General features: G+C 40.9%; 3 protein-coding genes across 3 annotated transcripts; 2 read left to right on the top strand and 1 right to left on the bottom strand.

Annotated features, from left to right (window-relative positions):
* Positions 1–1,064: 1,064 nt before the first annotated feature.
* On the top strand, positions 1,065–4,125 carry fth1a (ferritin, heavy polypeptide 1a). Its single transcript, XM_020080219.2, has 5 exons — positions 1,065–1,644; positions 2,193–2,298; positions 2,944–3,090; positions 3,372–3,497; positions 3,674–4,125. The coding sequence occupies exons 2-5, from the start codon at positions 2,197–2,199 to the stop codon at positions 3,830–3,832; spliced, it is 534 nt and encodes a 177-aa protein (XP_019935778.1). The 5' UTR covers positions 1,065–1,644; positions 2,193–2,196; the 3' UTR covers positions 3,833–4,125.
* Positions 3,674–8,624, bottom strand: mcee (methylmalonyl CoA epimerase). Its single transcript, XM_020080258.2, has 3 exons — positions 8,483–8,624; positions 7,292–7,632; positions 3,674–5,910 (listed from the first exon to the last, which is right to left on the bottom strand). Exons 1-3 carry the CDS (start codon positions 8,508–8,510, stop codon positions 5,758–5,760), a joined length of 522 nt encoding a protein of 173 aa, XP_019935817.1. The 5' UTR covers positions 8,511–8,624; the 3' UTR covers positions 3,674–5,757.
* Positions 8,556–13,159, top strand: mphosph10 (M-phase phosphoprotein 10 (U3 small nucleolar ribonucleoprotein)). Its single transcript, XM_020080256.2, has 11 exons — positions 8,556–8,689; positions 9,629–10,292; positions 10,380–10,561; positions 10,658–10,823; positions 11,083–11,224; positions 11,355–11,422; positions 11,509–11,646; positions 11,734–11,844; positions 12,086–12,193; positions 12,283–12,513; positions 12,878–13,159. The coding sequence occupies exons 1-11, from the start codon at positions 8,604–8,606 to the stop codon at positions 13,025–13,027; spliced, it is 2,046 nt and encodes a 681-aa protein (XP_019935815.2). The 5' UTR covers positions 8,556–8,603; the 3' UTR covers positions 13,028–13,159.
* Positions 13,160–13,678: the final 519 nt, after the last annotated feature.

Consider the following 13,678-nt stretch of genomic DNA (forward strand, 5'->3'; position numbering starts at 1 on the left):
CCACGTGTTCACAAGTCTGTTGTCATTGTTAAAATAGACTTGTCTGTGTTGTTTAATGATCATTGTGATTACTGTACTGTCACTGTCTCCATTACAGAGTGTGAAATGTGGTGCAGATACTACCAGATCTGGTGAGTTTCAGTGTGATTCAAACAGAGGCTGTTGGGCCTTGGTGGAGGTAACTGAGTATGATTCTAGTTTTACTTTGTAGTTTTGGTACTTAAAGTAAATGATCTGAGAAATTCTTTCACCACTGGTAAAGTAAGACTGTGTCACTGAGCCCTACTTTACTATATAGTACCTTATAGAGCACTACATAGTCAACCCAGCTTTTGGACAATACTGTGTCATCTGTGTACATCATCGTATCGGCTGCCCTCGCTCCTGTCTCGCCACAACCGCAGAACATAATGGTATATATTGCCAGTGACCATCGGTTGTGCACTTTTCTCTATTTGCATGTGTGGTGACTTTTTTGCAGTGCATGTGTCGTCAAATTGATAAAGTTGTTCTCTTAATTTGCAGTTGTTTTTTTCTTCTTGCATTTGTTTTGTTAAATTGCAGTGGGTTAAGCTCTCTCTGCCACCTTAATATGGGGCACAAAAATGTTCACAGAAGGAGGATATCAGGGGACATTTAGGCTCAAAACACGGTGTAAATGATGCTGTTCCAGCTGAATTTGAATGTCGGGGCTTGCAGACACTTGGATGACACCACACGAGCAGCATGAAAACATTAAGTGTTTTTTCTGTTGTAGTTTTTCTGTTTGAAGACGTGGTCACCATTCACTTCAATTGTAGTGGATTTGGCTGCAACACTGTTCACCCCTGAAACTCCAGAAGTGTTTTGTGGACTCAAACACCTCACCCACTCCTCCATCTGCATAGTGCTGAGTAGATGATGAGGAGCCATCACTTTAAACTTGACAGAGAAGCTCTCGATCGATCGATCATCAAATTGATGAAGTGGTTTTCCTCATTTGCACGTGTTTTAGTATCTTTGCATGTGTTTTCTTCATTTGACGTTGAGCTCTCTCGGCCACCGTAATATGGGACACCACTACAAAATGGCGAACTCACCGTGGAGCGGACTGATCAGGGATGGGGGGGGGGGGGGTTCGGACCGTTCGGACACAGACAAACCATTTACAATAAAAACAGCTCTTCATTAAACGAGTTAATATCATAGACTGTATATAAAGAGGTTAATATCTAACGCTGATGAAAAACGTGACTGTAATTTGAACGTGTGATCAAATGACTGTACAGACTCCTCCCACTCAGCAAGGCGGGCGCGCGCTGTGACGTAACGGTCGGTTGGTAGTTTATAGGTGACGGTCGGGGCGGAGCCGTCAGTCGATCGTCTCGCCAGCGGACAGTGAAGGTTACCTGCTTCAACAGTGCTTGAACGGAAACCTCTCAGTCTGTCTCCCGACACCTCAGCACCGGACTCACCGCTGATCACTCTTCATCCTCTGATCACTCTTCATCCTCAGCATCTCAGCGAACGTCCTCCTCAGAAAACTCCGTCCAGAACTCCGTTAGCCCGACAGCTAGCTAACCGTTTGTTGTGCTAACGACACGAGACGCTGCTTTTCAACCTCCTCACCGGAAGAAGAAGAGAAAACACCAACACCGACGCTTGGTAAGAAGCTTTGTTTCCTCCGGTGTTGTAGTCACCGACGGACACACGCGCACGCTGCGTCAGTGTTGTTGTTGTTACGTCCAGCTTCGTGAATCCGCTGCGGCCTTTTTACGCAGTTTGTTGTCTGCGTCATGTCCTCAGGTCTGAACACGCTTCATCACAGACTCGCGTGTTTCAGACCAAACGGTCCTCACACCCTCACAGTTTGAACCCTCAGCCTCCTACTTTAATAGAATGTTACATATTTGTGTAGAAAACTGCTGTAAATTAAATAATTAAATTAAAATAAGCTTTAACGTCAATTGGCAAGACGAGTTACATAATGAAATGAAGCCTGGTTAATAATAATCCCCAGATATTCGGAAAGTCGATCATTTGCGATGATCTGTTTTTGTTAGTGAAGTAATTTGATGTTTGGGTCTGTTGATGAGGAGAGAAGACGATTTGATGACTTCATCTTGGAAATTGTGATGAGCCTCTGTTTGAGTTGAATCCATTAATAACTACTGAGCAGATGTTAACAGTTGTGTTTGTTTGCTGTGTTTCAGAATCATGACTTCCCAGGTGAGACAGAACTTCCATCAGGACTGCGAGGCTGCAATCAACAGGCAGATCAACCTGGAGCTGTACGCCTCCTATGTCTACCTGTCCATGGTGAGAGTCCAGTCCATTATAGAGGAAAACATTTTTAAAAAACCCTGATGATTTTAACTCTCTTCAAATGTACTGGTTATTTAACTGCTCTGCCGGCTGAGCTGTGTTTTCTGTCGTGCCCACAAAGTGCTGCCAGTGTGCCAACTTCCTTCAGAGGGATGAAAGAGCACGTGGGAGGTTTGGGTGAGGGTAGCTGAGGCAGCCATAAGTACACACAGTCGTCAGAGTAGCTGTTTTTTTCCAACATGAACTTGTAAACATGTTTTTAGTAACTTGTTTATCATGTTCTCGATCTCAGGTGAATAAATGTTATGAGGCTGAGTAATTGAACAAAGGTTGATAAATGCTCTCACTACTTTCTGGTCATTTTTTCTAAAGGATTTACAAAGTGTGTTAGTTGAGACATATTTTAAAGGCTTTGTGTTCTATTTACCCTGCTTATCTGAGCTGTTTCTGTTTCTAGTGCTGCTGAACCACTAATAAATTATTAATAGGCCAAAGTATGAGTGGTGTTACCACTTTAATGGAGGCAATGCAGTGCCATAGAGCCACTGTAGATCATCTGAGTGTTCTCCTGCAGCCATATTTCACCTGAGGGAAATGTCTAGTTGAAAACACTAACCGTGTCCTCTTTTCTCCTCACAGGGTTACTTCTTTGACCGGGATGACCAGGCATTGCACAACTTTGCTAAGTTTTTCCGTAATCAGTCACACGAGGAGCGTGAGCATGCCGAGAAACTAATGAAAGTACAGAACAACAGGGGGGGACGGATCTTCCTTCAAGATGTCAGGGTATGAGAGCACGTTGGATTTAATGTGTTTATCTAAAAAATATAGAAATAAATCTGTTTTCTGGGGATTCTTCCATATCTATGTTGGGTGGGTAACATAAGGTCATAAAGATACAGAGGGAGTGAGCATGCTGCCAAGCTTATCTTTCTCAGACATGCAACCACACACCCCTCAAACTTCAGTAAACCGTTAAACTGCAAACCCGCGTTGTCGGGTTGCTAGCCTCTCACCTTTTCATTAATGAATGTCTCACTGCTCTCTTGACCTGCTTTGTGTTGCAGAAACCAGAGAGAGATGAGTGGGGCAGTGGGATCGAGGCTCTTGAATGTGCCCTGCAGCTGGAGAAGAGCGTGAACCAGTCACTACTGGAGCTGCACAAGCTCTGCTCTGATCACAATGACCCACATGTGAGTATGATTCATTGCTCAGTTGCACGTCTTCCTCTAAAGTCACAGTTTTTTATAGAACACCAGTCCCAATCCTCAAATCTTAAAGAGGTATCCGGTGTTTCATTACTAGTACATTAGCTGATCAAGGAACAGATCTGGTTCCTGTCTGTAAAATGATCTTACTCTCTTTTCAGCTGTGTGATTTCATTGAGACGCACTACCTGGACGAGCAGGTGAAATCCATCAAAGAGCTGGGCGACTGGGTGACCAACCTGCGCCGCATGGGAGCTCCTGGCAATGGCTTGGCCGAATACTTGTTTGACAAACACACCCTGGGCAAAGAAAGCAGCTAAATCCCTCCATAGCTTCTTCACAGACGCTTCTTTCTATGTATATTTGTATCTTGCGTCTATATTTTAAACAATACAAGGCCGTGTGCATGGTAGTGGCTTGTCATTTCAATCTGTATTATTCTCATTGCCATTTACTCTCAAATTAACATCTATAAAATGCCTGAGCACTATTCTGTTCAAATCCCACTCTGACATCCTGCTCTCTCTCTTTCAGCTGCGTTCTTGTCATTACTATGTATTTGCTGAGTTTTATGCCAAGAGCTCTTGAATAAAATGAACCCTCTGGATTCTGATCAGTCTCATATTTGAATGTCTGTGTTAAGAAAAGCTCATTTGAAAGGGTCTAAATTAAGCTTTAAAAGAGGAATTATAGAGTGAAGTTTTTGTTTCACTTCCATTACCGGAGAAAACATAACTTGAGCCCTAATTATGGGTATTGCTCATAGTGTGGAACAAATTCTAAATACAACATCTGTTTTACATCTTCACTTCTGAAACTGTTCTAACTGTATTTAAGCAAATCTAGAACAAGATGTTGGTAGGTGAAAGACTCCAAAGACTAATAATCAAGAATATAATCACTGTGTTTATCTGAATGTAAAGATCATAATTACTGCTTTCCTCACAGGCAAGTCTCTAGAATATAACACCAAAAATCCAAAATAAGCAGCTTGATGTGAAGCTAATTCATATCATCTGCTGCCCATGCTCATTGTCCTCTGTGGAGTCTGAGACTTTCGTAGACTGTGACCTTGTTTAAGTGATGGTTCCCAAGACTAGTTCTTAACTTTGTAATGCGTTGACTTTTCTGGACCCTTTGGAGGGTTTTTAAAAAAACACGTTATTGCTGGATTTATGACTCAGACGTTTTACAGTTTTTTTTTCTGTGATGGATCTCACCTGTTGTTTCTGTCTGTGATCGGTGCAAGTGGGAATCCCTTGAGTAGTGATTCAGAAGTAACAAGACTAACCTACAGCTCTAATGCCACCAACAATGAAAATTATTGTAGAGTGCATAACTCCACCAAAGTCCAAGTTCATTTAAATCATTCTCAAAATGTTACAACTCCTGGATCAGTGCCAAAACATCATGGGTTCTTCCTTGGGTCATGTCCCAACCCTCCACTAAATTTAAATTTCATGATATCGGCCGGAGTAGTTTTTCTGTAGTACTGCAAACAAAAAATTTAAAAAAATGCAGACTAAGACATAGCCTCCTTAGTAGAATGTACTAATATACTGAAATAGTTTTAATTTATAATTGACACACAACTACAAATAAATATAAATGTTTTTTATATGCAAGAAAATGAATTTGGACCTTGAGTGAATATCCTCTGTGATACATGCAGGATTTCTTTTCTGCACTCCTGAACATACTCAAAGTATGTTTCTTATTTGGGTTACACCATTTAATAAATCTTTGTTACTGTCAATCTATCTCCAAACATTTCCCAGTAAAAAAATACATGAAGAAAAAAATTCACAGTTTTATCTTCAATCAGCCAATTTCATTTTAGGATCTACATCATAACAGAGAAATTATTGTAGAGTTGTAAATCGTGTAAAAATAAACTGTAACAGCCATGTTTAAATCTTCCTGCAGTTCATACTGGATCCTGTGTGTAGCCATCCAACTAACGGTGTGTAGAAACACATGGGAGAGAAGTTAAACTCATTTTTAAATGCAAATGGATGTGTATTCAACATTCACTGGAAATACACTTTATGGAAAGTTTCATAACACACACCAGTCTGTAATTTATTCCCAACAAGAACAGCTGTGAACAACAGTGAGGCACTTTTCTGAAATGAGTGCTACAACGAGCAATATTACAAAATCAACATTTGTTGATAATCAGATGCACTCTGGAATATGTGATGGTGAATTAACAGTGACCACAGTCCCGGCCATACTGAGGTTTTCACGCTTCTTCCAGCTCCACCAGCACACCATCACAGTCTTTAGGATGAAGAAACATCACTGGTTTCCCATGAGCACCTATCCTGGGCTCTGCTGACAGAGTTCTGATGTTCTTAGCTTTCAGGTCGGCTATCGCAGCGTTGATGTTGTCCACCTGCAAAACGGAAATAAAATGTGTTCATTATTCATCCCACTTCACTGAGTCTGATTCATACTCATGTAAAATGCAGCAAAATGACTGGATTTATTGTGTTAAATATGAAACAGAGGGACAAGTTGGACAACTGAGGTTTAAAATGTGCAACATTAAAGCTGCTCTCAGACAGGAGATGACCACCGGACATTTTCCTTTCTCAAGAGTTTGGGAGACAAAGGCTGATGCCGGTGTCGATGTGATGTTAACACAAACATGATTTACACAACAGAGTTAATGTACCAGCACACTCTACCCAGGCACCACCCCCCCCTAACCCTAACCTGAATAACTCTGACGTTTTCCTGTTGTTGCCGTGAATGTGTCTGACTGTCGACCTCCTGCGGCGTTATTAAAATGTGAAAAGCCACCTCCAGAAAATGTGTCACGTAGCGGTTTCAAGTAGCGTTGCTGTGATAAGAATCTGCATGGGACATTTTTCTGTTCACAAATAAGACTCGTCAGCGCCCCCTGGAGGACAAAGCTTTTAATGTTGACACTTTCTGCTGCTGGTTGACAACTGCATACATTTCTTTCACATTTTTGTAAAAGCTTGTTACTAGATGAAAAGAGGGACTGATACTGACTCTGAACTTAAGAGTCTGACACCTTAAAACATTTTCAAAATGAAATAAAATGTGCCCTTAATCCAGAGCTGGATTTGGACTCCTCATACACTGTTGCAACTAATACAGAATGAGTGATGGACACATGTATTGTATGTCAGTGACATTAGAGACCTGATGTTGGTTGCCTCACTGTTGCATTGTTATGGTTTACAGGCACAGAGCCATTAAACACCTATGACGCATCCAAAAACTCATCAAAAAGTCCTTTAGTGCATGTTGTTGTTAGTTACCTCCACAAGTGAGGTTATGTTTTTGCCCCTGTCCATTTGTTTGTCACCAGAAATGTGCAAAATCTACTGAACAGATTTCCACAAAACCTGGTGGAAGGATGAGCCAAGTAAGAACTCAGTTGTTTTGATTGAGAAAAAGTGGCAGATGCAGCAATTTTTTCTTTCTTTCTTATATTTTGTGACATTTTTGCCAATTTCCCAGGGAAATAATACATGGATTATGATATATTTTTTTAATCAGGCATATTTAGAGGATTGACATCAATGAGTGTGTGTAATTTGGTGCCTTGACTGAATCTAAGTGGACGTTGTTGGGACTTACTGGAGGTATGTGCTCTACTGGGTGCCATTCTAGTTACAGTATACCTGTGGTTTTCCTGCTGTAAGAGAGTTTGCTATAAAACTATGTTCCATACAAAGCTGATGAGATCTAGCTAACTGAATGTCCACTGACTACAAGGAATGCGATCGATGCCGCCTCACCTCGATACAAATGTGGTGCATCCCTCCAGACTTGTTCTTTTGTAAGAAGCCAGCGATCGGACTCTTCTCCCCCAGAGGATGGAGCAGCTCCAGCTTCGTGTTGCCGAGCTCCACGAACACGGTGTAGACACCGTGCTCGGGCAGGGGCACCTTGTCACTCACCGTGGCCCCGAGCACATCCCGATACAGAGCCGTGGCCTTCTCCATGTCGGGGACAGCGATCGCGATGTGGTTCAGCCTCCCCAGCTTCCACAGAGATGAGGGAACGCCCTGATGGAGGGATGCTGTCATTGAATAAGCCCTCAGGAGTGTGAGACGGGAACATCTGGAGAGACCTGCCACTGAATGAGAAAATATGATGAGATCCAAAGGTGGAGCATTTACCTAAACTTCCCTCTTTTTATTTTAGATATTTCTATTACCTTCATGGAGTATCAAGGTTTGATAAATCTTCCACCCACTGTCTGACACAAGTTTTCTGATGTTTACAGACTGAGCACTACATGTTTTTATGAGTGTGCCTGCATCACTCCATCAAATGAAAATATTCTACATGTTCTTTCATGTCACGTAACATGCTGCCACCAAATCATATCAGATACCATTTACTAGATTTTAGTACTTATATTATATATGAATATTCAAGCTTTAAGAAATATATCTTTAATAACGTCCATGTCATGTGACCCACTGACTCCAAACACATTCTGAATTGTTAGTCTAGATAAACACGACACACACTTTGAATATTTCCAAACACACACATTTAACACAGAAGAATTATGTGACATCTCTCCGGACACGTTCAGAGAAAGAAATCCTGAAGCGGTTCGAGCCTCTTGTATCTTAGTTTAGCACTGATACTCCCTGATAGATTTACCTTTAATTCAAGGAGTGTTTGAAATTTGAGTTAGAGAAAACACGTGGTGAATAACACACTGGACTGTCACAGATTTCAGTGGACTGCGTGAAATTATTTTTGCTGTCACATTAAATAAATGCAGGAACTTTTTTAATCAAAATAAACACGAGGAGTCGCGTGTTTCCAGCTGCTCATGAAGTGAACACGAGCTTTAACTGAGACTTCGGTGTGAAACAGACCGAGTTGAAGTCTCGTTTAATAATCTACAGGGAATTCAAAAAAGGATTGAGTGCAGAAAATCATTCGTTTCATTGTTGACACAAACCAACCTGCAACCTTCAGCACGGCGGACGCCATCTTTTTACCCCGGAACCAAGCGGCGCCGGAACGGTTTCTCGGTGAGCCTGTTTACCTGCGACTCAGACGCACACACGCGTGTGGGGGGACAGGATGGCGAGTGGAGAAATGTGGAGCGCGCTGGAGGAGTGTGTGAAGACGATTAATGACAACACATCGCAACCCGAGGATTTTCTCAGGCAAGTGTTTCCACCGCGTGTGTTGTTGAAGAAGCTGTAAAATGTCGCAGCAGCTTCGTCGACGCGCTGTTTGAACTGTGGAACTCGACTAGCTCACCGCTAGCTAATGCTAACACGAGCAAGGACCCGGCTCCTCCTCACTTACTTACTTTAATGATCAGTGCTGCAGCTTATAAATACTGTAGAACTAGAAAATGTCCTCATTTAAAATCATATTGTACAACTTATTTATATTGTTTTAATGTCCAGCTCTGGATCAGGCCCTTTTAAAGCATATCAAGCTGAGATCAATGAGAGTCAGCTCGTAGACATCTGCAGTAATTAAACTGTAATAACTCATTAGCCCCTGGTTTCATCTGAACACTGACTCTTGTGTGTCTGGTCTCGTACATTTATACAAAGATAATACATAAGTGACAGGAAGTGGAATAGCTGTAGGATTAAAATGTCTGCAGTGAATGAAAGATGCATTAGAACAAGTTCTAATTTCGTTTTATATAAATTCAGGACTGAGCAATAAAACATAGTAATACATTTATGTTTCGACACTGATTCTGTGTAGTCAACATAATCTATGCAATCAACATAATAAGTAATAAGTAGCAACATAAGTGATGTATTTTTCTCTGTATTTTTCTTTATAATTGCCTGTTGATTTGTATGTTGTTATCAAAGATGATCTTTATTTCCAGTGAAGCAACAAAGTCTGCAATAAACTATTGAGTTGAAAACAGAAACGGCCTCTTCGAGAAATCGTATGATAGCTTTTTTAAAGTATAAAACAGATTTACAGTGCTAAAAGTCGTTCTTTAACCAGTGTTGTGTTTGTGTATCACGGATGAATGTATTACAATATAAGGTTGTTTTGTGTACTTGTACCAACCCCTAAATTGAAGATGCATTATTTGCTATATTGATTGTGTGTTTCCAACTTTGCAGTCTTCAGGATGGAGTGGCAACAGACTTCACCTCTCTCACTAAGACCCTGTATGACCTCCATAAAGCCCAGGAGCCTGCGAGTTATAGAGGCAGCCTGTTGAGACAGCTGGTGGTGGAAAACTTCGATGAGGAGCAGATCTGGCAGGAGCTGGAGCTGCAGAACAATGCTGTACTGAAACACTTTAAAAAGGCGATTGATGAGGCTGTGTCAGATGAGACTTTAACGGTGCTGGTCGAGGAAGAGGAAGAGAATGGTGATGAAGCAGAGGTTGAGACTGATGATGAAAATGTTGACGAGGGAGAAGAAGAAGAGGAGAATGAGAAACCACGCAAACAGTCAACGAAAAAGGCCGTGGAGGCAGAGGATTACACAGATGAGGGCTCTGATCTAGATTTTGACGTGGATGCTCTTGAGAAACGAGAGAAACGGAAGAAGGAGATCGGAAGGAAAGGCTCAAAAACAAAAGTTGTTCCATCTGAGGTTGATGATAAGTTCTTCAAGTTGTCTGAGATGGAGTCCTTTCTCGATGATATGGACAAGCAGGACGGAAAGGAAGATGAGGATGAAGATGGGGTTAACTATTTTCAGGACCTGGCCTCTGATGAGGACGATGATCTCGACCTAGAAGAAATTATTTCGACCAAAAAGCAAAATAAAAAAACGGTAATGCTTACCCCCTAACCCTTATTAATCATCTATTTTACTGTGTCCCGATGATGCAGATCTGTTGATTATTGTTATTGTCTTCAGGTAAAGAGCTCCAGGAATCTCAAGTACAAGGACTTCTTTGATGCTGTGGATAGTGAACCAGCTAAAGCAGATGAGCAGTCAGATGGCGAGAATGATGGCGAGGATGAAAGCCAGGAGGAGGGTGAAGAACAAATAGATGACGAAGACGATGACTATGATGGTGAAGAGGAGGGTGACGATGAGTAAGTGTGATTCATTTTATGCAGCTTGTTTATAACTATATGTGGGAAAATCGTGTTTGGTTTATTCTTCTATGCTTGTGAACCACTCTTCGATAGGGATGAAGAGAGAAGTCACCTCAAATCTTCCAGTAAGAAAGTGTCCTTTAACCTCTCTGGAGATGAGGACAGTGAAGGAGAAGACGTGGAGGACATTTTTGGGGGGAAAAGTCAAAATTCAGCGAAATCTGAATCAAAGTCGTCATTTGAGAAACGACAAGAAAAGGTAACAAGGTTTAAGGTTTGAATTTATGTGTCATTTTTTCTGTTTAACAAAATAAGACTCTCTAGAAAGGCTAGAAATGGGACTTGCATGTGCAAATTATCATCAGGTGGTCACATTAGCCCTTTTCAGATCTAAACTGGAGTTTGCCTTTCACATATGAAGAATGAAGCAGTTCTTGTGTTTTCAAGTGCAAGTCAGGTTTCCATCTGAATGCCCACTGATGTCGATCATTGTATCCTTTTGTTGTCCTGACCTGCAGATGTCAGAGAAGATCGGGGAGCTGGAGAAAGCAGCTCTAACACAGAAGCCCTGGCAGTTGTCTGGAGAGGTGACGGCACAGACTCGTCCAGAGAACAGCATGCTGGAGGAAGATGTGGAGTTTGAGCAGACGTCCAGGATGGGTGAGTGACTCTTCTGGGTTTGTGTGCATATTCTCAATGTTGTTATGTGTATATATTTATACTGTTTCACTGAGGGCTCTCTGTATGAGCTACTTTAAATCTAACAACACGATTTTGTCTTCTCTTTTAGCTCCTAGTATCACAGAGGAAACAACCCTACAGCTTGAGGACATCATTAAACAGAGAATTAAAGACCAGGTCAGTTACAATAACTTTGTCTTCACATTGTCTGAAACAAGGGATTTTGTTGACTGATAATAACATCATCTTTGTGTATCCATCAGGCATTTGATGATGTGGTACGCAAGGAGAAACCCAAAGAGAAGGTGTTTGAGTACAAGAAGAGACTAACATTGGACCACGAGAAGAGCAAGCAGAGTCTCGCAGAAATCTATGAGCAAGAATTCCTCAAGCAGAATCAGGTTTGACTTTTCATCTTGTTTTCACTGCTACTCCAACACAAATGAACCTTTGCTGCATTCAGTGTTTGTACTTTTTTTTTATTTCAGCAAAAGACAGAGGAGGAGGAGAACCCAGCCCACGTGGAAATTCAGAAGCTCATGGACACACTCTTCCTAAAGCTGGACGCTCTTTCCAACTTCCACTTCACACCTAAACCAGTAAGTTTTATCTTAAAATAGTGAGGCTGTTCTTTTGAAAGATAAATAGAAGTTAACTGAGTCGGCAGGCAACAGAAATAACAGGCTCAACATGATCTGTGATTCTTATTGCAATAAAGTTTTTAAGTCATAGAAAGTTATATCACATAAATATATAACATGTCATCCTAAAGTTTAGTTAAACTGTAGATATAACTGTAGATAACTGAAAAGCTTATAACCACTCCCACGTTGTCCACAGCCTGTTCCTGAGGTCAAAGTGGTGTCTAACTTACCGTCCATCGCAATGGAGGAGGTGGCTCCAGTCAGTGCCAGTGATGCAACTCTGCTCGCACCAGAAGAAATCAAGGTTCGTCATCCATCCACGTTCAAAACATGTATTTTGATCTTGGTATTTTTTGTCAAGCACTGTCTAATAATACTCTCCTCTATCCACAGGAGAAGAACAAAGCAGGAGATGTACTGGGTGATGTTGAGAAAACGTCAACAGACAAGAAGCGTGAGAGACGTCACAAGAAGAAGGTCAAGCGTCTGAAGATCAAGGAGAAAGAAACGAGACAGAAACTTAAAGAGGCCAGTAGAACTGGAGAGAATAAAAAGTCAACAAAGACCGAAGTCACAGAAAACCTGAAGAAACTCACAAAAGGAGGCAAAGCCACGATACTGAAGGTGAGTGTTTATCTTGAAGAAGATTATAAAGGGAAACAATAGGAATCAAGTGAACTGTATTTCTTTGGAGAACTCTTCCAGCAAATAAAATTAATTAGGGCTCGACTTAACTACATTTCAAATGAAATGTTGCAATTTACTATGCTTTGATAAATAAAACAACTTAATCTCCTGCTATGTCCTGAGTCAACTGATATGTAAGATTATTACTGCATCATAAACTAGGTCATCTATTTTAAGTTGTCAGACTGAATCCTCAGTACTCTGCTTCCGTTGCTCAGACATCATAACCTTAAGTGGTAAAATAACATTATTGTGAATGTTCCTGAGGTAACTGAACTAACCGTGTATTCCTCTTTTTCAGGACGAGGGAAAGGACAAGGCTCTGCGGTCGTCTCAAGCCTTCTTCTCTCAGCTGCAGGACCAAGTCAAGAGTCAGATCAAAGGTGCAAAAGACCAGTCTTCAAAGAAGAAGAAACACAAAGAGGTCTCCGTCAGCAAACTCAAGTTATAATAACTGATGGTTTGTTATGTGAGATCAACTTGTTATTGTACAGAGTCTTTTTATGAGCAAGCAGAAATTTATTAACTCTGAAAGTCCTTGTAAAATGTTTCCATTTTCATTAAAATAAATCAAATGTCTAAATCCTGGTGTGTATTTGGTCTTTGTTAAAGCACTTTCACTCACATGACAATATCAGAGCACTTTACTTTCTGAAAAGATGAATGGAAAGGCCCTATCTGATATGTGAGTACAGTACCTGAAATAATTTGAACTAGAAGTGAATTTAATTGTAATGGGTATTGTGATGTTTTGCATGTAACAAATTCTAGTAGTTTGTTGATTTTTATAAATTCTTAACAAAAAGAGGTAAATGCACCTTCTGCTTTTATTTATTTCGTGGTTACACACTTCTACTTCATGATCTAGGGAAAAGAAAGAAAAACAAACCATTGAAGCAGTTGTGGTTTGTGCAAACAGTTTGTGCACCCAACTAAAATAAACTGTGGTGCCTTCAGGTGAGGTCGGAATGATCGTGTAATCTGATTCACCAAATTGACGTGAAAACTACCTTAATTTGAAAAGCATCTGTGAAAGTCAGTGAAAATGTTATTCCCACACCTGCTAACCAGCATAATTAACCAGTTCCAACCAGTAGCTTTT

The sequence above is a fragment of the Paralichthys olivaceus genome, chromosome 1 (genome assembly GCF_024713975.1).
Source record: "Paralichthys olivaceus isolate ysfri-2021 chromosome 1, ASM2471397v2, whole genome shotgun sequence".
Lineage (NCBI taxonomy): Eukaryota > Metazoa > Chordata > Actinopteri > Pleuronectiformes > Paralichthyidae > Paralichthys > Paralichthys olivaceus.